The sequence below is a fragment of the Papilio xuthus genome, unplaced genomic scaffold (assembly GCF_000836235.2).
Source record: "Papilio xuthus unplaced genomic scaffold, Pxut_1.1 DF827789.1, whole genome shotgun sequence".
Classification (NCBI taxonomy): Eukaryota; Metazoa; Arthropoda; class Insecta; order Lepidoptera; family Papilionidae; genus Papilio; species Papilio xuthus.
Genome location: NW_013530860.1, coordinates 63662 through 87028, shown reverse-complemented (window position 1 = coordinate 87028; position 23367 = coordinate 63662). Strand labels below are relative to the sequence as shown.

The window sequence follows — 23367 nt, the reverse complement described above, 5'->3', positions numbered from 1 at the left end:
GGAAGTGATGGGTATTAAGGGAGGGAAGGTAAGAGGAGTATATGGACAATGGAGTTAGATGATAGGCATGCACCTCGCGTGCAGCGAGGTTCCTCCCCCCTCCGCCAACATGTTTAACGAAAAAAAAACAAAATTGTTGAAAGTATGCAATGATGTTGATAAAAGATAGAAGATTTTTTTTTTTGTTAAATGATGATGATAAAAAATGATGTATGTATGTATATATGTATGAATGTATGTTGATGCGTATGTAAAATGATGAAAATAAGTGCCAGATACAAGATAACCGAGAAATATGTTGCAACTGGACGTTGCTCACCCAACCTGGAATATATGGAATCCCAGGACACATCTGCATCTACTAATATGAATAGCGATGACAAAATGTGAGAAGAGGTCGGCTAACTGATCTAAGAGGCTGTTGTATAAAGATCCATAAACGTGCCAGATACAAGTCAACCGAGAAATACGTTGCAACTGGACGTTGCTCACCCAACCTGGAATATATGGAATCCCAGGACACATCTGCATCTACTAATATGAATAGCGATGACAAAATGTGAGAAGAGGTCTTCTAACTGATCTAAGAGGCTGCTGTATAAAGATCCATAAACGTGCCAGATACAAGATAACCGAGAAATATGTTGCAACTGGACGTTGCTCACCCAACCTGGAATATATGGAATCCCAGGACACATCTGCATCTACTAATATGAATAGCGATGACAAAATGTGAGAAGAGGTCGGCTAACTGATCTAAGAGGCTGCTGTATAAAGATCCATAAACGTGCCAGATACAAGTAAACCGAGAAATATGTTGCAACTGGACGTTGCTCACCCAACCTGGAATATATGGAATCCCAGGACACATCTGCATCTACTAATATGAATAGCGATGACAAAATGTGAGAAGAGGTCGGCTAACTGATCTAAGAGGCTGCTGTATAAAGATCCATAAACGTGCCAGATACAAGTCAACCGAGAAATATGTTGCAACTTGATGTTGCTCACCCAACCTGGAAAACATGACTTCCCAGGACACATCTGCACCGACTAATATGTATAGTGGTGTCGAAATGTGAGAAGAGGTCGGCTGACCGATCTAAGAGGCAGTCTATGAATGTGTTAAAGAATGTACGATGAAAATGTAAGAATGTGGCTTTGAATGATTTTATAAGTTTGATTAGGTATTTGCTTTGAGTATAAATCATTGTAATAAAAAGAATCGAATGTTTTCGAAAAAATGACTTGTGCTCGGTATATTGAAATTTGCAAGGGTCTAAAGGTCGCATGCAATGGCTGCGCGCGCGCCGACTATGCGACAAATAACTACCGAGTGCACAAAAAGTAATAAGATGGAATGTGAAATGTAAAATGAAAAAAAAATTCTCGTACAAAAGGGCCAAAAAAAGGAAATGAAAAGAAAGGAATATGGAACGGACTCACAAATAATGTCGTCTTCTTTATTTTGATGGTGATGATGATGATTCCTTTTTTGCCGCTCGAAGGACCATATGAATGTCATAAGAATGAAAGTTGATGAACAAAATAGACAAATATGATTGATGTGTCGGCGCGCGGAGTGCTGAAGCGCAACTGAAGGTCGCGGTGTGAGGGCGCGCGGGGCGGCGGGTGAGGTCTGGAAGGGACCCCCGCGCTGCTTCCCCGCCGGTGGTGCCGTAGTACGGAACAGCTACGAATAGTGTCAGAATACCAAAGTATTAATATTCATTTTTCCCATTACTCCCATTTGTCCCATTTGGGGCGGAAACAAGCTATACTTGACATGGTAGAGACTGGAGTTATGTGGGCATATAAAAAAGACTTTATGTGCTTGATTTTTAAATCTTACACGTAACCTCTGAGGAGTAATAAAAATCCTATAACCATTTATTTATCACAACACTAAATAGAGTTTGGATTTAAATCGGCAAACACAGCCGCTGCGTGGTGAAAATTGTTCGAATTACATGATTTATGTTCGCCCTATGATCATGCAATCGTTTCAACAACACTTTAATGGAGCTTTAAAGCGATTCATTTGTTTTTTTAGTGTCGATTTTTTGGAACTTGAATATTTATAATTTTAAACATCATACTAAATAAACGTTTGACAAATATAAAGTTTACTGCTTGTATTTATTTATTGCAGTTGGCTGGTTCGTTTTCTTTAAAAATGGTCATAATTAACCATAGTCAAAAAGTAATAGAGCGTCGGTGGCTCAGGGATCAAGCACTTGACTTGCAATCTGCAAGTCCTGGGTTCGAATCCCGCCATGTACCAATGTGGTTTTCGATTTCTGATTTACATATGTACATTAGTCCGACGTTCTTACGGTGAAAGAAAACATCGTGATGCAACCTGCACATATCTGAGAAGAATTTCAAAGATATGTGTGAAATCAACCAACCCGCACTTGGCCAGCATAGTTGACTATGGCCTAATCACCCTTAACTTAGTGTAGGCTCCGAGTCCCTCGGTGGGGACGTATAGTGAGCTGATGATGATGATGATGATGATGGTGAAAAGATAACAATTACACCATGATGCTAGACACAATGGGAAAGAAGAAACAACATTGTCTCTCTATGTTAGTAATGAGATATCCTCATCATTGTAAAAAACTGTAGCCCAATAAAAACCTTAATGTTTCAACTATTCGAAACCAAATTTAAACTATTAAATCATCCTGTAGTAAAATTAAAAACATTGAAAAAATATACTCTAAAAGAAGTAAACAACACCAAAACAAAAAGCGGATAAAACTCAACCGTGAACAAGAGTACACAAGAGCCATCGAAAATGTCAGTACATTTTAATTAGGCTTGAAGAGGCCAATAAAATGAGAGGCCGCGGACACGACGGCCAGGAAATACGATGGCAGCTTTTTAATCTCCGTACACTGAATAAATAGTAGGCGACAAAGGGGGGGACAGGCTCGCGGGTAGCGGGTACAGGGGGAGTTAAACGCACCGCAAGCGATTTGTCAACTAAACGAACCGACGCTGATTTTCGGGACGAAGCTACGGTCATACGTTTTAATGATAGCGATGGATTAAAATATTTATTTTTTTAGCATCACCGTAGAATGTTGTGTACGGCGGGTGATTAATAAAACGATCGTATCGTGAAAATGTTGTATGTTTTGCATATTTTTTCGAATAAATTCATATATTTTATATTTATAGCTACACTATCAAAAGTTAAATTTCAGAAATAAACTGAATTATTAATAGAGACCAACAAGACAATAATTGGAATGATGATGAACATAAGCCTTTAAACAGCCTTTGAAGAGGATGTGGCTTCTTTAGAAGTAGCAATAAATGTACTAAATGAAGAGCTTCCACCAATATCTTAGAAGCCTGCGCTCAACAGTTGGATTAAGTTCCGATACAAAAGGCAGTTATTATTAAAACCGCGTGCGTTGTTGGAAGGTTCCTTCCTCTGTAGCCTTGAACATGGTTGCTTGAGACATTGGATTCTTCAGCCGATGTATTAAAATGAAAAATTATATATAAATAAGTTAAATAAATTATTTTGAACATAATAATTAACTAATTATAGAAAATGACACTCCAACAAAATTCGTGTTTGAAGACAATAAATTTACAAAGTAGTTTAACAACTAAACTAAATTGCAACTCATTTATCTTATAATAAGGACATCTAAGTAATAGATTCCATATTCCGTTAGTACGTTTAAAGATATCAAAGTAAGCGAACGAAACTAAGTTACATCCCAAAGAGAAACTATCCAATTCAATTTCACTTTGTCGATTAGCATTGCTCGGCGAAAGATTTGAATATCGAATGCGTTAGTAAACAGTTTTAGTAGCAGTTTAATAATATATTAGAAGTAGCTTTTGTTAGTTAACTCAATCTAGTTGCGGCGCATATCAATGGCAGATACGTCGTTAATAATAACGTTGACTGAGAACCGTCGTCGGCACATGTTCTTTGTTAAAACCTAATTAATCTATTCTACCTCCCGGTTTTAAGGATGATGAATGAGCGAACGTCCGCACTTGCTTTAGAATCTTACGTAACTATTTCTTAGTGAAATTTCGATTAATTAGTTTAAAATGATTCTATTTTGATTACTAGGGTTGATAGCAGCCGAAATAGATTTACTGTGGGTGTCAGATTAAAATCTCTTTATAAAATCGTTATTGATTTTGGTCTCAGAAACGCACGGTTAGTTGATAAAATATTTAATTTAAAATACTGAATTGTTTGATAAAAATGGATTGTCTTAGATAATAAAGTGCACTAGAATAGTGGTGGAGCCCGCTTTAACATCTTCGCACAAATTGGCCCGGCTCGCCCGGTGAAATACCACGACCACACAGAAGACAGGCGTGAAGTGGAAGCAATTCCGCATTTCGTCTGATGAATGTGCGTCCCGGAGGCCTAGTCCTCTTTCCCTTCCTACCCTTTTTCTTATAAAGAAAGGATGGGAAGTGGAGGTGGACTTTCCGGATGAGAGGATGCATGGGAAGGGAAAATACTTTCTTTCTGTGCATCCTCTCCTCCGTCGATTAGGTAGGCAACGCATATGCTATTGCGTATGTCTGTGGGCAACGGTCACTTCGCTATTTCAGCGATTTCAGGTGGCCGCTAGCTCGTTTGCCACCTTATGATATAAAAAAAAAACTAGAACACGATTCTACAAAACTAACGATAATATTAATTCATTGAATCCTGGAAATATAAAATCTATTATACATTTGTAAAAAAAAATTGCATCTTCAAAGACAGTCTACTAACTGCCAAATCGAGGAGTATTACCCTTAAAGTTTGTTATTAATATTTAAGTATTATTTAATTCCATTGCACTATAGTTTATTAGTTTTTTTTTTAAATATATTGACACTTAACAACTTTCTCCTCTTTCATGAATACCGATTAGTTTTCAAACAGAAACTGGCTGTACGTTTGGTCTCGAGACGAGATTATTGATTCTTACTTTACCGCTTACCGTCAAAGCCGTTTGCTGAATAACTTTTTCAATGAGATATCGGTTTTGTAGAACAGACCCTTCACGTTTAAGTACTATGATTAATTCGAGAAAAATCTAAAGCATTTTGATTTTTGATGTATGCCGTTGCCGTAATTATAAAAAAGACGTACTTTTGTCTGAATTTTAGTGGAATAGGACATTATTATGTTCCTAACAGACATATACAAGAGGAACTGTTTGATATACTACGTATAAAAACGCATAACTCACTGATATTAAAGTTAATATTAGTTTGTAATTTTTCTTGTCCTACTGTTGTATTTATGTCGAGAATAAATTAGTAACATTAGAGGAAATCTTACTAAGTTTATAAATGTGAGATTTTAGATGGATGGAAGGATAGATGTTTGTATCTCCGGAACGGCTCAATGGATCTCGGTGAAATTTGGCGTAGATATAAAACATATTCTGGAAGAACACATACGCTACTTATTAAGTTTTTTTTAATTCCACTCGGTAGGAGTCGCAGGTTACAGCTAGTTAAATATTTTATATTAATATTACTGAATTGTCTCTGATTCTGTTATTTATCTTATAACTATAGCAAAGATAACTAACACACCAACTATCCTTGTATTGTAATTAACGATGGTTCGTCTGTTCCACGGGTAATATATTCCTACATACCGGAGAGCAATAATTGGTAATACCTGATCGTAATATTACTGTGTGCGTATCTGCCTGCAGGGCACAAGTCGGCAGCCATGTCGGGAATGTTCCGACTCGGGGTATTAATAATGATTAGAAGGTATACGGCAACGTGCATGAATAGATACAGTAAGGAACAAGGGAATCTTAAGATTGGAATAAAAGGTATAAGATGAAGAATAAAATGTAATAAATTTAATATGTCTAAGCAGACATATCCTTTGGTTATAGGTACTCAAATATTACATAAGAATTTAACTAATTTATATGAAAAAATTAAGAGTGATAAAAATTTGGAACGTTATTGAAATTTATCTTATCATTTTTTTGTTCAACTGGCAAGTTGTTATAAAGTCTAGCCTAAAATTACAATTTTACCTTTAAATTGTTATTTTGTGCGAAATTTTAAGTTGATTACAGGAAATATTTAATTAATTTAAGCAGATTCAGCAGTTGTATTAGGCCCTTCTTACACATAACAACGTAATCTCAAAGTAGTCGCTAAGCGACTTCGCAATTACATGTCATAAAGTTGCGAGCGACTGTCTTTAACGATGTCAGAAAAAAATGTCGGCGACGCGCTCTGTACAGTCCTTGTATTGTGTGAGTCGCCTAGCGACTAAAATCCGTCATGTTTCGAAGACGTTGCCTTGTGTACGAATTGCCTTAATAAAAGACGATATAGATGTCTAGGGGATAATTCATTACTTATACTGTCAACTGTTTTCTATCTAGATTAATGATATAATTTGTTATCTTTATCAAGACTACTTCTGTTTTATATGTTTGTTTTTAATTAATTCTGTACCACAACTGTACAATTGATTCGGAAATTATACTTTAAAAAGATATAAAAAAAAAACAATTTGTTATTTGGAAATAAATAATTCGATTAGTGTGAGTAAATTTATGTTGTATTGTCGTTTTATAAACTGAATTCTATTGTTCTATTTGCTTTTACAGCTCTTCATGCGCCATTGCACTTTAGTGCTGTAACAAAAAGTATAATATACGAGCTTTAGTGAAACATTGAAAGTGAATTTTAGTTTAATCTAGTTTCAACTTGTCAGCCACTTCTATTTGTTATATTGCAACAAGTTTATCTTTCTTTCCTATAATAATTTTTTATATGTACATATTTTACAAAGCTTGTTTGTTTGTTTGTTTAAACGCGATAATCTCAGGAACTACTGGTTCGATTTGAAAAATTTTTTTTTCTTGTTGGATAGTCCATTTATAGAGGAAGGCTTCAGGCTATATAACATTACACTACAATGAATAGGAGCGAAACGTCAGTGAGAAATGTTGAGAAATTTGAGGACTTTCGTTGCGTGCGCTGCATAAACGGTTTAAGTTACTCAAAAATTTGTATGAAAGAATTATTCCTTTTTAATAATCAAAAAAAGTCGGAGACAGTATATGTCTATCCCTTAAGATATACTCATAATAACATAGCTTTGTAATTCCGCGCGGACGGAGTCGCGGGAGACCGCTAGTACATACATATACTCGTACGTAGTTTAACCGTGATTTCGTCAAACAATGAAATTTTTCTTCCTATTTTTTATAATATTAGTGTAGATTATATTATTGGCGTAGCAAAGATAGATAATATTTCCCCTCCTCTGTCTAATCCACTTCTTTCCCATTCTTTCCTTATAAGAAAAAAGTGGGAAGGAAAGACTAAAATTTCCTATAAAAATCGCTTTTGGTAATGTTGTTCTTAATGTTTCCCTCTTTATATCATTTTTTTAGCTAGCCATTTTTCTACAAAACTGAAGCATTTCTGTAAAAATTTATTATCTGCGTGCTACATTTAGTATAATTCCTAGTAAATATAACGAAATATAATAGCCGAACGTAACCGTAAAATGTTCAAGGTACAACCCATTTTACGTTCCCAGTGACATACGGCCGATGATGTTGGTGTACAAAAAAACGTCGCGGTCGACATAGAAGCGTTATTTATGCGGCCAATACGCGATTTATTAGTCGGTGGGAAGCCATGAATCGGACGCGGCGCTTGTTCCCGTCCAGATATAACGCGTGATCGCGACGTCCACCGAAATATTGCGCAGTTTGCCCGCCTGCGCTTTATTGTGGGGATAAATAAAAATCGAATCGATGGCAGAATGCTTTCGGCCCATATTTAAACTACCGTTTTAACATACATAATGTTAATATTGAGATAAGGATTTATGGATCAGAATTTTTCTTTATATTACCACTAGGATACTCTTTGCAAATTAGCTTTTTTATACAAGCAGTTAACGACTTTATCCGCGATGAATTAAAAAATTCTACAAATAAAATTTAGCCTATATCTACCGGGGATAGTGTAGCTTTTAAACAGTGATAGAATTTCTTCAAATCGGTTCAGTAATTACGGAGCCTGTTCGCTGCAAACTAACAAGCAATCAAATATTTCCTCTTTATAAAAGACAAATGAATACATCCCTAAAGAATAACATCGGTACTCAATTGACCTTTTGTATCCACTTCACCTTTGGGCTTACAAGGGTTAAAATTACCCTGCGGTCAATTCACAAAGTTATAGGTTGACACAAAATTATCAAATGAATGCCCAATACGCTAACCTTTAGTAATAAACAACTATGAAACTAACCTTATAATTGATCTCTGGGGTAACGTAAAACTGTAACATGTTACAACAGAGCATAATTATAAGCAATTTTAGGTATAAAACATTTGTTTTCACTGAAACCAATTTTGGTCATTTGATCGAAAATGTTCAACACTGTGACTTCAAAATGTTATTTGTAATTTTAAATTGTTTAGTTTAAACTGTGAATTTGATGACCATTAAAAGACATGATAAAAGAAAACTTGTACCGTCCTTATAAGAATTAAAATCATTATCAGCTCACTATACGTCGCCACCGATGGGCTCAGAACCTACTCTAAGCCAAGGGTGATTGGACCATAGTCAACATCGCTAACCCAGTGCGGGTTTGTTGACTTCACAAATATTTTGGAATTTCTTCTCAGATACGTGCAGGTCGCATCACGGATAAATGTACATATGTAAATGGGAAATCGAAGAACACATGGTACATGGTAGGATTCGAACCCAAGACCTGCAGATTGCAAGTCAATTGCTTAACCCCTGAGCCACCGACGCTCTTAATTAGAACTAAAATACGTACTTAATACTCTTTGAAAGTAATTTTAAAGCAGAATTTCAACTTACTATTATAATTATAATTATACCAAAAGCACTCGATAGGTGTTAAGACACCTTATAAGAATCTTAATAAATCTAGAAATAGACAAAAAAAAAACAAAAAGTGACGGTAGTAAATGTGTCATGTATAAAGTAAGAACATTTTCTAAGTTGACACACCAGTTCACACTTATCAGGATAACAAGGTAATTTTGTCGTAAAGCGAGTCCGGTCGACAGCGAAGCTTTATTTCCCCAGCAATAAATAACAAAGGCACGGATATAGGTGCTTACCTCTATAATAATTCAAACGATTGCTGACTCGCTTCCTCTTACATTGAATTGCAGATAAATTAACTTACTGTAAAACGAATTTCACAAATGGATTGTTTCGATTAATCGAAAGATTGTGCTAGATTCAAAAGATCCTTCATATCAGATGAAGGCTTATTTAAATTAGAAACTAACCCAGTAAGGTTATAAGAATTAGAACTTATTACAAAATACAACACGGGACAGTTTCCTTGTAATTCACATAGATTTTACCATAGATACGTTTGGTTGTAACAATTGAAGATACCTCTAAAATTGAAATGTAAAGAGAAAGAAATAAAATTGGTGTCAAATTTTTGGTTGTTTTTGTTTCAGACCGAAAAGCGGTTCGATGCTTCTATACAGTCGCAAGAAAGTGCGGTACAGGCGCGACGGCTACTGCTGGAAGAAACGGAAAGACGGAAAGACCACACGAGAAGACCATATGAAGCTCAAGGTGCAGGGTACAGAGGTAAGTTTCATTATCATGCAGACATAAATATTGACACCTTTAGGTACTAAACTTTAAACAAACTAAACCTTAGAGAAATTCGCAGAAATTTTGGGGAATATAATACAAACGATGGGTTTGGGAATTTTGGAGTTTCGTACGAATAAACTCTTCGCATTCTATATTGAAATCGTGTTTTGTTATATGCCGCAAACGTCCAACAAAGCACGTCTTATTTTATCAAAGGTAATCGATGAAAGAACATTATCAGCTAACAACTTTGTAACCTAGTTCGATCAGTAAAGTATTTATTCAGGACACGTGTCCTTGAGGTAGTCAACTTATGTACGCTAATACTCGGGCTGGAAGGTAAAGTTTGCTTTATCGAATTGCTTTGTTCAGGTTAGCAAAATGGATATAAATAATATAGTAAGAAAAGAAAATGTTTTCATTCGGTAAATTTATAAATTCCTTAAACTGATATAAAAACGGCTAAACACTCACGTATATTCGTCCGGTGGCGGCACCGACTAGTTTCGAGACCATCGGGGGCCCTTCATCAGTTTAGTGTAATGTCTCACGAAAGTTTGAATAATTTTATAAATGCCTTCATTGGTTAGCATTTTTAAAGCACTGGACATACAAATATTAGATACGGGGTATCGTAACCAAACATTTTTATGGATATCACAATGTAACTAAAATTTAACCTAATTGATTTATCTTCTAATTTGTACAATTCTAGAATCAAAGTAAGCGGACAAATACTCGAAAATAATAGTCGAAAGTCATAAGTAGAGGAATAATTGAAAAATGGAATGAGTTACTATTGAAAATGTGGGAGTCAAAAATAATTCCTGCTTTCACTGGATTCATTATAAATGTAAACTGACTTCATGATACCTTGTTGCGGTATCGCGTGGTATTGTGCCAATGATTGGATTACTTTGTTTTACATATTGAAGCAACGTTACGAGCATGTTAATGTAACCAAGGCGCCAGTAATACCGCAATTTAAAATGTTTCGACATCAATCAATTCAATTTAATTATCAATTTTAATGAATTTACAATCTTTTAGTGAATTATTATTACTAGATGAATTAAAAGAAAGCAGTAGTCTATGTGTTCTTCCTGACTATATTCTACATCCATAACAAATTTCCGCGGGATCCATGCAGCCATTCTGGATATACCTTCAAACAAACATCCATCCATACGTCTAAACAGTCGCATTTAAAATGTTAGTAAGATTTCCTAATTTTTATTTAACTAAATTGAGTAAAATGTTTTGCATTTTCAGTAAGATTATTCCACCACACACTAGCAGCAGTTACATTGTAATGAATTCCAAGCATTAACAAACTAACTTTGTTATCTTTTTTTTTATATCATATAGTGGCAAACGAGCGAGCGGCCACCTGAAATCGCTGAAATAGCGAAGTGTCCGTTGCCCATAGACATACGTGATTGCATATGCGTTGCCTTACCTTTAATCGACGGAGGAGAGGATGCACAGAAAGAATGTATTTTCCCTTCCCATGCATCCTCTCATCCGGAAAGTCCACTTCCACTTCTCATTCTTTCTTTATAAGAAAAAGGATGGGAAGGGAAAGAGGACTAAATTATGCCACCGGGACGCACACTCTTCAGACGAAATGCGGAATTGCTTCCACTTCACGCCTCTCTTCTGTGTGGTCGTGGTATTTCACCGGGCGAGCCGGGCCAATTCGTGCGAAGATGTTAAAGCGGGCTCTACCACTGTTATCTTGTCTACTTTGTAAAATGTCAGGGATCTGTATGTCCCATTAGTCTTCAGTTGTTTATCAACGGATTATTGAAACGTCGTTTTTAAAAAGACTTGCAACTTTTTAGAATGTTTTATGAACACAAAAGATACAATTTTTTGAAGAATAAACTGTAATGATTATTTTAGAATTTTTATCTTAATATTTGAAGTGAAATTACTATGTTTATATTTAATACTAGCTGTCGCCTGCGACTTCGTCTGTGCGGAATTAAGAAAATAATATTCTACGTCTATGCCGAATTTCAATGAGATCCATGCAGTTGTTCTGGAGATATCTTGTAACAACAGTCCATCCAAACATTCGCAATTATAATATTAGTAAGATATACAAACATTCACGTTAATACACACAGAAATGCAGATAATTTCCTTATCATTTTGTTTGTATAGACATTAATAAATGGCGCCGTTTTCGCAAAAGTAGATAATATTCTTATGCGGTTTTTTCACTGCAATCTTTATATCTGAAGAAGTTAACAGTCGTGGAATTTTTCTTTTAAATATGGTGAATTTTGTACTTATAGTTATATTATGTTTTATAAATGGAAATTTAGGATCGAACAGTGAAGAGAACCCAATTAATGATAAACTTCCCGAAGATGGCAGATTTAATTTTACACAGCTAGCTAGAAAATATGGTCATCACGCGATGGAATATAAAGTTACTACTGAAGATGGATATATTCTTGGATTATTTAGAATCCGTGGAAAGAATAGAAGAAATAAGAAAAGACTACCAGTATTGCTAATGCACGGAATCGCTGACTCATCAGATGCTTGGCTTATAAGAGGGAATCTTTCCCTGGGTATTACGTTAGCTAATTCAGGCTATGATATTTGGTTTGGTAATATACGGGGTAACAGATATTCCCGGAATCACGTTAAACTCGATCCTGATAAAGATGTACAATTCTGGGATTTCAGTTTCCATGAAAACGGTTATTATGATCTACCAATTATAATAGATAAAGTTCTAAAGGAAACTGGTTTTAAGAAGTTAAATGCTATCGGATTTTCACAAGGAAATACTATATTTTATGTGCTGTGTTCCACGAGACCGGAATACAATTCAAAGATAAATGTGATGATGGCGTTGGCTCCGATATGTTATTTACAAAATGTACGATTACCTCTTTCATATATTATATCAATATCACCAGTGCTGTACGATTTACTCAGTGATTTGGGTATAAATGAAGTAGCTAATGATAATTCGTTACTTAACACGTTTGAGAAAATTATCTGCACGTTACCAGATATTGGATACGATGTATGCATTGAAAAAATTATGTTCCCTTTTACTGGTTACGATAGTGAGGAACTCGAACCTAGTTTTGTGCCAGTGTTAGTTGGTCATTTCCCGACAAGTACTGCTTTGAAGTCTTTATACCATTTTGCTCAAGTTGGCTATCGAAGGATTTTCGGGCAATTTGATTATGGTATTTCAGGTAACCTTGAGAATTATAATTCAACAATTCCACCAATTTATGATTTGAATTTAGTTACAACAAAAATAGTGTTGTATGTTTGTTTAAATGATAAGATATCGACGGTTGAGGATGTTCAAATTTTGAGATCTAGATTGCCTAATGTTGTTCGTTATATTGTAAGTCCTAGATGGATGTGCAATCATATCGATAATGTATGGGGTAAGCATATGTATGATTACTTGTTCCCGTACGTTTACGAAGTGTTAGAATCATATTAAAGCGTCTGCAAAATATTTAAATAAAATCAATTGTATTAATCAAATTAAATTGGATGGCTATTATTTACTATTAATAAAAGTAAATTTTATAATAAATATTTTTACTACTTATAATTTTCTTCCTCAATTATCCATTTGACAGCATCTATAATTTTTAAATGAGTTCCGTCAGTACAGAAAATGAGGACAGATTATCTATTTTAGATAAAACTTCAATATTTAACCATCTATTTTCATTTAATAGGACGTATTCTGTTTCAAAAAGAATAATGATGTGGGACGCTTTGATCCCGGTTTCCTTTCGAGGCAGTATGCTAGAGGGCGTAGTCACTATGTCAATTGTAGTGCGTTAAGTATTAATTACATGAGGTTGTAAGTTTACAGATAGGCATGTAGCGGCGTGTCTGTTATCGGCGGTGGACGCGGATTGATGAATACACAAATGAAACCGTTCCAATTAAGTGCGGGGGCCGAAGCGGTCCCGCTAATTGGACTCGATAACAGGCTTTGATGCATTTGCAACGTATTTTATTTTTCGAGGGACGCGTTTGGAGATTCGTCGCCAATTGAATTGTTAAATTCGGTGCAAGTGTTTGTTATTACTTAGGCGAACAATTCTTAATGTTTACATATCTTTTTATCATTCATGTGTAATTTTGCTTCGGCCGTTTCTGCATAAGATTTAATTTAATTGTCTTACTACCTTCTTTTGTGTAATTTGATTTGTTTGGATTGATGCAGATTTTAGCAAATTAGAAAGAGAATAAATTTGTATGAGTGTTGAGACGGTGAAAGCTGATAATAAACGTACTTATATTATTATCTGAAGTATTATTAATTTACATCGACACTGTGTACTAATGTACCGGGTTCAAATCCGCGTATGAAGACGACATTACTAAAATTACAGCTAGGCTTAAGCAGTAGTCTGGTAAGCTTCTGGCTTAAGCTATTATTTTAAACGAGGGTATTAGTGTCTTGTATGTTATCGATAATTCATTTGTTTAATCCTCACCAACTTACCATAATTTAGAACTCTTTTACATAATTGTAACTATACCAAAGACGATAGAAAGATTTAGAAGATAAAGTTAAAGATAATTTTAAAATCGACTACACATGAAACAATTTCTGAAGAATGAATTAAACAAAATACTAGATAACTTTATTAAAACTGAATATTTTTAGTAATACATCCACAATCAAACAGTTAGTCAAATATAAATAACAATATAACAGCAAGGTTACGACATTATTTACATTTTCCCGACATTTTGCAATATAAAATAGCATTAGCCGTAAAAAGACAGACTAATGTGTTAATTGAGACTTTAACTAAATTTTATTACTAGAAACAAGTTTGGATATCTTTTTATACGATTTAGTCTGATGATTTTATTAGTTCACTTCGTGTCGTTTACCTTGAAATGAAGTTCGTGCAAATTCTTTTACTAGTTTTATTAAATTTAATTAAAAATAGTTATGTGACTAGTCAAGCTACGTCGATAGCAAATCAATTCTTACCAGAAGATGGAAGATTGAATTTTATGGAACTCGCAAACAAATATGGATACCCAGCTGTAGAATATAATGTGACCACTGAAGACGGATATATCATTCGAATATTCAGAATACCAGGTAAAAGAGATGGAAGACCATTATTAGTTATGCATGGAATCTTCGATTCCTGTGATTCCTGGATTTTACGGGGCAACTATTCTTTTGCTATTTACTACGCAGCTTTAGGATATGATTTATGGTTCTCCAATACTAGAGGGAATAGATATTCGAGACAACATGTCCGTCTTAATCCAGATACGGATCGAGAATATTGGAACTTCTCCATAAATGAGCATGCCTATGATCTAGCTGCTTCTATAGATTTGGTTCTTAATAAAACTGGAGCTAAATCTGTAACAGGAATAGGACATTCACAAGGAAATACAATGTTTTATGTTTTAACTTCAACGCGACCTGAATATAATTCAAAGATTGGTTTATTAATTGCCCTTGCTCCTGTATGTTTTTTACAAAATACGAAACAACCATTGTCTTTACTTATTAATATTTCACCTTTTGTCTATCGAACAGCTTTAGCATTAGGAGTTACTGAAATATTTGGCGATAAATCAACATTGAATACGCTAATAAAATTATTTTGTCCTCAACCTATTATAGGTTATGTCGTATGTGTTGAAGGATTTTTATTTCCCTTGGCTGGAAGAGACAGTGATGAATTAGAAGGTTCTTTCAGTCGTATTGTTCTAGGACATTTTCCAACTGGTACTTCTTTGAAGAATTTATATCATTTCGCTCAAATAGGACTAAGGAAGCAATTTGCGAAATTTGATTATGGTTTTAGGAAAAATTTACAAGTTTACGGATCTGTGAAGGCGCCGCTCTATGATTTGAAGAAAGTTAAAATACCAGTTGCGTTGATAGCAGCGAGAAATGATGTCGTTTCAACAATTGCAGATGTAAATATGTTAAAAAAGAACCTTCCGAATGTTGTTAAATATATAATAAATAAAGATCGTGACTATAATCATGTAGATTATCTTTGGGCAAGAAAGAACAATATATTACTGTTTCCGTATATAAACGTTATTTTGAAGGAAAATAACTAATAATTTTATTAACTGCAATTATTAATTTGATGTTTGTTTTTATCTCAATGGTGTATAATATAGTATAGTTTATTTGGAAATTATATTTAAGTACGAATTACTAATAAAATGATGAAATATGAATAATATTTTTCGATCTTACCGATAGAAAAAGTTAAGTTTATGTTGATTGTCGATAAAACACGAATAAAATGACATTTTCTAAAAATGATTCCTAGCTAGATCGATTTATCACCCCCGAAACCCCCTATATACTAAATTTTATGAAAATCGTTGGAGCCGATTCCGAGATTCCAATTATATATATACAAGAATTGCTCATTTAAAGATATAAGATAACTTGTTAAAAGCATCTGATTAAAGAATTCTTTGTTTTTTCATAGTGTATGTATTTTTTCTAATCATGGTTGCCGCTTGCATGTTACTCAACGGTCACAGCGTACTTTTTGTCCTTTATTGTGAACATATAAATGGCAACCCTGAACGGGGCTTATTCTCGCCGTGATATCGGGCCACGCCACCTCGTGTTTTGTTGCTCGTTTGGAATGACGCCAATTAAGGCAAGGTGAAAGTGACTAGCGTGTGGCGTTATATGTTAAGGAAATAGCATCGACTAAATTAATTGCCGTTTTTTGCCTTTATAAAAAAAAACTATTATGGATTAAACACAGACAGATACTCGTATTATTTTACAGGTAAATTTTTATCATGTTGGTAGTTTGTTCTGTCGGGAATAATTATGTTATGAGTATAATAAGTGCAAACCGACATCAAAGGAAGTTTAACACTTTACAATTGATTATTTGAAAGTGTTTGTGTAGCCATTACGTTGGCAATTTTGAATTTGATGTCGCTCAAAATTACAATTTCCTCACGAACCTCTGTTAAACTTTGTGAGCGTGTAAACATCGTAACGGAGAATTACAAATTATATTAATGAATATAATTTAAATTTCAAGATGTTTTATTCAACACTTTGTGGTATTGCTTTTATTTAATACCCCTTTAATTTTTCAGCCTGTTATTTAGTAACATATTTTAGGATTGTATCAGGTATTTTAAAAGGCAATTTATAATTAGATCTATATCTTTCTATTATACACCATCGTCTGAGGTGCTACAGCCGCGACTGGACCTGGTCAAGTAAATTTCTCCACGCCGTTCTACTTTTGGTTTTCTGCGTCCAACTCTTAACGCTAATATATTTGAAATCAGATACATTATGCGGACTGGTTTTCTTCTTACCAATTCCTGTATTTATTTATTTATCATATTCTTATTATAATACATTTCATATATGAAATAAAAAATTACACAAAATACATTATATTAAAAATAGAGCACCACCGGCTGTGGAACCAGTACCAGTGGTCAGGACTCACTTACTAATATTAATATTGCGAATATGTGCATTGATTTGATTTGGTTTTCTGATAGCATTAGTTTTCTGCAACAGCTATGTAATTAACAGAATTGCTTTGTACCATAATGGTGAGTATCCGCTATCGCTTTTGAATCGTACCTCTTTCGTTACACACGCAAGATTGTCACTGGTTTATGGACGGTAGAGCTTCAGGTGGCAGATAGTGTTCTTTGTTAACAAACTACTATCAATGTGTAGAAATATTATCAACAGAGAAATTAAAATAAAAAACTAAAAAGACCTAGGAATATTCAGATATGAAACACGTTATAAAGTAGATTAAATAATTGTGGTGGAAATTTTAAATGTTTTACATAAAATTCTCGCGTCATAATTTTCGTTCCCGTACTCCTCCGAAAAGGCTTGACCGATTCTTGTGAAATTTTGTGAGCATATTGTAGGTCTGAGAATCGGCCAACATTTATTTTTCATCCCCCTAAATGTTAAGGGTAATCCACCCCTAAATTTATTTTTTTAGACAAACACGCGGACGGAGTCGCGGGCGACAGCTAGTTATCTTATAAAATTATAGTCTTTAAATCGTTTGTAACTTAAATTTCTTACTGTCATCTTCATTACTGAAAGTCGTGCTCGTCTTGATATGGTTTTACGGATGCGTCGACCAGCACCCTTACTTCTTATTAATATAATACGGTTGTTTAGAAGTTTGGATGGTTATTTGAAGTTATCTTCAGAACGGGAAGTAAATATATCGTATAGACTTAGTATAGACATTTCTACAAATTTCCTTAAACGTGCTACTTTCATAGAGAGATAATTTAATTGAAACTCAATTCCCGGTTTTCCAAATGAAAATTTTCGTTTGTACAGCAAGTTAATTATTAAAGTATTAAGTTCAACTCTTAATTATCGACGCCGGTCGAGAGGCCGTGACTTGAATTTGTTTTGGGCCGCCCCCGGTCCTGGCTTGAAGCCAGCCCACCTCTTCGCGAGATCATTTTGCTCATTACAACGATATCGATTGTTAATGCATTTGGCTTTAACATCTCTAACGATTCGATAACATTACAAACAACAATTTGTTAATACATTGTTGGTTTTTAACTCAAAGAACTTGTTTTTAAGTCGAAGAGTTTAGATAAAATTATTTTGTTCTATAGATTAAGACTAGCTGTCGCCATTCCAACCAAAAATAAAAAAAATTGTAGCTTATGTGCTCTTCCATACTATGTTCTATATGTATGTTAAATTTCATTGCGATCTGTTCAGTCGTTCTAGAGATATCTTCAAAAAAAAGTAAACACCTATCAATTTAAACATTCGCATTTATAATATTAGTAAGATATAAAATGTTTATAAAATAGATCGTGTCCCATATATCGTAGTAAAACTTGAAATTTCTAATAAACAACGGCTTATTTGCCTTATAAATAGTTCAATCCGCTTTTATTGATCATGGTAAGCAATGATAAATAGCTCTTATATACCTTATCTTGGATGGAGAAACTGGATACGCTATAATAATATCTAAATCTGTACCATTAAATAAATTGGACAGCGCACTTCTTGCGGATGCAGTATTGAATTTGGCTTTAAATGCACTCTAATAGATAGTAAATTTTATTCTTCGATTTGAAAAGAATGTGTTATTTACTTTAGTAGTAAATTGTATGTAAGTAATATGAGAAAATACATTCCTTTAATTAAATAAAGGCATCGGTGGTTCATGAGTTTGAGCACTTGTAATCTGCAGGTCCTGGGTTCGAATCCCGCTATGTACCAATGTGTTTTTCGATTTACATACATACATTTATCCCACGTTCTTACGGTGAAGGAAAACATCGTGATGCAACCTGCAAATATCTGCGAAGAAACCCGCACTTGGCCAGCGTGGTTCACTATGGTCTAGTCACACCTAACTTAAGGTAGGCTCCGTGCCTTAGAGGGGACGTATAGTGAGCTGATGAAGACATTCATTTAAATTCGAAGTCTAGGCCTTAAATAAACGCGTTTTAAAATAACTTTTACTGCAACATTTATGTAGTACATATTAACATTAAGTAGTTACTCATCTTAAATATGGTTCAGTACTCCTGGTACTTAAACTGCTATAAAAATATTCGAAAACGATAAAAAGCTATTGTTGTAAATACATAGCTAGTCTATAACGGCATGCAATTCGTCCGCGTTATACGATTAACGTCTACCCGGCTTGCGGAGAGATCAATGGATACGTTCTAGTCGTAAAAGTCTAATTCACTAACGGGCAGCATTTCGTCCGGATATTAGATTGTGGTACAAAGCAAAAGAGGTCAAGGTGAAAATTATATAAATTGCCAATATAATTTTTCCAAGTACAAAACTAGCGTAGGACTACAATGAGTTGCCACCATATATTTTAAAGCAATGATAAATTAAGAAATGGTTATAATAAAAAAAAATCTTCTTACAATTTTTTTATTCTAAACGACTCTCCAGGAAAATTTTAAGGGTCTCTAAATACGTGGAAAATTACATTTTTTATAGACGTAATAAAAACAGCACGCCCTAAAAGCTGAGGCTCGTCCGGGACCGCCCTGTGCGCCCTCAATCCAATAGATAACGTATAAACCTGGCAAATGGACACTCGGAATCTAAATCGACTTGCCTAACTGCTGAATCGTATTTTTGCCGAACCAGCCGAGGTAATAACTGAGTACCAAATTTATTTCTGAATTTAACATTTTTTAATCATCCTCCCTTATAAATATGGTATTTTAAATAATCTAATGATCAAAATCTTCGTATACTGTAAAATATCTAAGATGCTGCATCTTTAATTTGCTATAACTGAAAAAAAAACCTTTTGATTAATTATTAGAGATATTGGCCTTATATGATGAAAGATAGAAGATGAAATACGGAAAAAAATAAAGTTAACTTTTAATATAGCTCTAATTCTTTTGACTACCACCTTGATACTATTATGTCCATTTCTGTGTAGATCTTAGATTAAAAAAAATTTCTTTGTTTGACAAAAAAAAACCTTTATCGCAGTAACAATAATTACACAATATCCCGTGTGCATTAGCAAAGGCTCGATACTGATGCATCGCCACATGCCAACGGACAGGGGCTTTGAATAATACATCTCCCGCGAGTGCGGCCGCTGAGTGCTGTCTGCCGTAAGTTATAAGCGAATGACTTGTTGCATTCAAAACATTCAACATTTAGACATACAATGATATACAGAATCATTGACAAAAAGCTGACTATTTGTACGAATTTTCAAAACTAAAAAGTTCCTCTAGATCTAATTATTTTATCTTAGTATGTGTGAATTGACCAAATGATGTATAGAAAATCAACACATGGTAAATCACACATAGTAAACATGCAGTAGCAGTGTGAAGTAGGGCCCTCTGGGTCGAACGCCCAGGGAGGTTATAGGGGGGCGCCACAGGTATCATAGTTAGATATTAAGAGGCGACTGTGCTGCCCCCTAAGATACCCTATATTTGGAAGATTACCCACGACATTAAAAAAGGGGCGCAAACTCTCATCCAGTGCACCAATAATGCTAAAACCGGCCCCGTATACATAGTTGTCTCATGTCATTTGACCCTTGACCAAGTGACAAATGCTTTTACTAAGCTGCAAACAATGAACAGCGAATTTATTTTAACAATAACAATAACCAAATTGCTTCAAATAAAATAGCAATATTTTCTGTTCGTAGCGATATCCAATGTTAGTGTTGCAAACGTAGTAGTGTTAAGAACCTTGATCGTGTTCGATGATACGAGAGAAGTCCCCTGTCACCAGGCACTCGCCGCCCTCTCGCCTCTGTGAAAATAAAAGTCGTCTATCAAGTGGGACGCACGAGCACGTTCCATACTTAAGAAGCTGGCTTGCTTCATTTAATGAGTTCAAGTTCAGTGGAATACTTTTACTTAGTGATGATTTAATAACTCATTTAATTTGATTAAACTTACTTCTTTCTTCATACTGCCATAATAATATTATAAATGAAAATGTTTCGATGGATGTAAGTTTGTTACAATTTATCTCGAGAACGGTTCCATAGATCTCGATTAAATTCGGTATTGGTGTAGAACATAGTCTGGAAGAACACGCAGGCTACAATTTTTTTCTCTTTTTGTTATTATTATTCTTTATCTGTAATATTGCAAAATGTATATATATTAACACGGTCTTTCTGTATATTTTTAAACATAATATATTTCAATCTATTAATAATTAAAATTAGTTAATAGCAGTGTTATTGGAACACAAAAAAACCCAATTCAGAATTAGGAGGGTAAAGACGTAAACGTTTTCATTGTGAGAATAAAATATCGAAAGTTAGAAATCAAAATTTCATATATTTTTATAGACAACATTTTTATTATAAATGTTTGTCTCGTTCGCGGTCTCCGCCGTCTCTTGTTACTTGATCAAATATTAGCCTGTGCAAAGCCTTCTGTAAGTAACGAAGTTGCAGGCGCCAATTGTGTATTTCTCTTGTTAAAGATAGCGTGTTGTGCATACTGGACTAAACTATTCGAATGTATGGAATGTATGGGTTCTGAATACACTATTGTAATCAAATTATTATTCCTACAATGGACCTTTGTTGACTCTAATCGATAATTATTCTAATATAATTTACAGTGGTAGAGCCCGCTTTAACATCTTCGCACGAATTGGCCCGGCTCGCCCGGTGAAATACCACGACCACACAGAAGACAGGCGTGATGTGGAAGCAATTCCGCGTTTCGTCTGATTAGTGTGCGTCCCGGAGGCCTAATTTAGTCCTCTTTCCCTACCCACCCTTTTTCTTATAAGGAAAGGATGGGAAGTGGAAGTGGTTTTTCCGGATGAGAGGATGCATGGAAAGGGAAAATATTTTCTTTCTGTGCATCCTCTCCTCCGTCGATAAAAGGTAGGCAGCGCATATGCTACTACGTATGTCTATGGGCAACGGTCACTTCGCTATTTCAGCGATTTCTCGGTGACCGCTCGCTAGTTTGGCACCTTATGATATAAAAAAAATAGTGTAAAATAATTTTAGTCCATTTAGTCATGACGAGTAAGATTTGTCTTTTTATATCATCAACACCAACTCTAGTGATCTAGTCATCCTTGCTAAGGCACTAGATCACAGTAAACTACTCTCTCTCTAACCTGGCTCAGTGCGGTTTAACTTCACACATATCTTTGAATTTATTCGCTTTTTCATGTCCTACATTAGAAGTAACATTGATGTAATTTTCTCTTTTTAACTAGTGTTAATAATTTCCGTCTTTTGTTTACATTTGTTTATTTTTTTTTTAATCTGTATTATTTCTTTTGCAGTGCATCTATGGATGTTACGTCCATTCAGCCATCCTGCCGACATTCCATCGAAGATGTTACTGGCTTTTACAGGTAATTGACAATTTTTACTTTCTTAAGCTATAAGATATTAAGTAACCTTCACAATATCTAATTAAGTCCTGAATAATCTAATTTTGAAGTTATTTTTGTCATTTAAAGTCGTTGGGATTTCACAAATAATCTGTGAAACACAAACTATTTTGACAAATGTTATTATGTGTCGTGTTATTTATACTTATTCAGTACTTTGTTTAGACATTGTAAAAGGTTCTTTTAAATACTTCTTAAGTGTGTTATTAACACGCATTTGATGAAATTACAAATTTTTTTCATTGATTGTCATTTGATAAAGGATGGGACTAATTTTTATGACCAGTAATAGGAAATGGTCCTGAGAAGACTGAAGGTCATTGACCTGCATATTCTTATTTTAAACGCTTCATACCATTTCAATACTGAAGAGAAATATCGTAATGGATGTTTTCACTTTATTATAAACGATATCTCTAATGTTGTTTCAATATTCAATACGTGAAAACTTTGAAATACAGCTTTTTGATATCTTCGTATGGAATTGATAGAACTGATGGTACCACGAATTGGATCGTTCCGTTCAATATTTGCGACATATTTCCACCGGAATCGTTGAAATATTAATAGAATCTCGCAAACTTTCCGGATTTACGTCGTCGGGGAATCGGCGCTGAGGCAGTAAATGTGATTAAAGATTTCTATCGTACATCACGTGTGTAAGAAATTATATTTATAGATTTTATTACGTCTTACTCTCGATATGGTTTATATATTGCTTAATTTCTATTGCCATTACTATTAACGCCTGAATTATATACACTAGTGGTCGC

The 23367-nt window shown here is 34.5% G+C and overlaps 2 protein-coding genes across 5 annotated transcripts in view; both read left to right on the top strand.

Moving 5' to 3' along the window:
* Camta (Calmodulin-binding transcription activator) overlaps window positions 1-23367 on the top strand; it is a 106593-nt gene that overhangs the window by 67967 nt on the left and 15259 nt on the right. For all 4 annotated transcript variants that reach the window (XM_013308866.1, XM_013308865.1, XM_013308864.1 and 1 more), the window contains 2 exons: window positions 9504-9639; window positions 22484-22555. In XM_013308866.1, coding sequence (XP_013164320.1) covers window positions 9520-9639; window positions 22484-22555 — 192 coding nt within the window. In that variant the 5' untranslated portion in view covers window positions 9504-9519. The remainder of the gene's footprint in view (window positions 1-9503; window positions 9640-22483; window positions 22556-23367) is intronic.
* LOC106115472 (lipase 1-like) lies at window positions 11853-13957 on the top strand. The gene has a single exon (XM_013308867.1). It carries the CDS (start codon window positions 11930-11932, stop codon window positions 13133-13135), a length of 1206 nt encoding a protein of 401 aa, XP_013164321.1. The 5' UTR covers window positions 11853-11929; the 3' UTR covers window positions 13136-13957.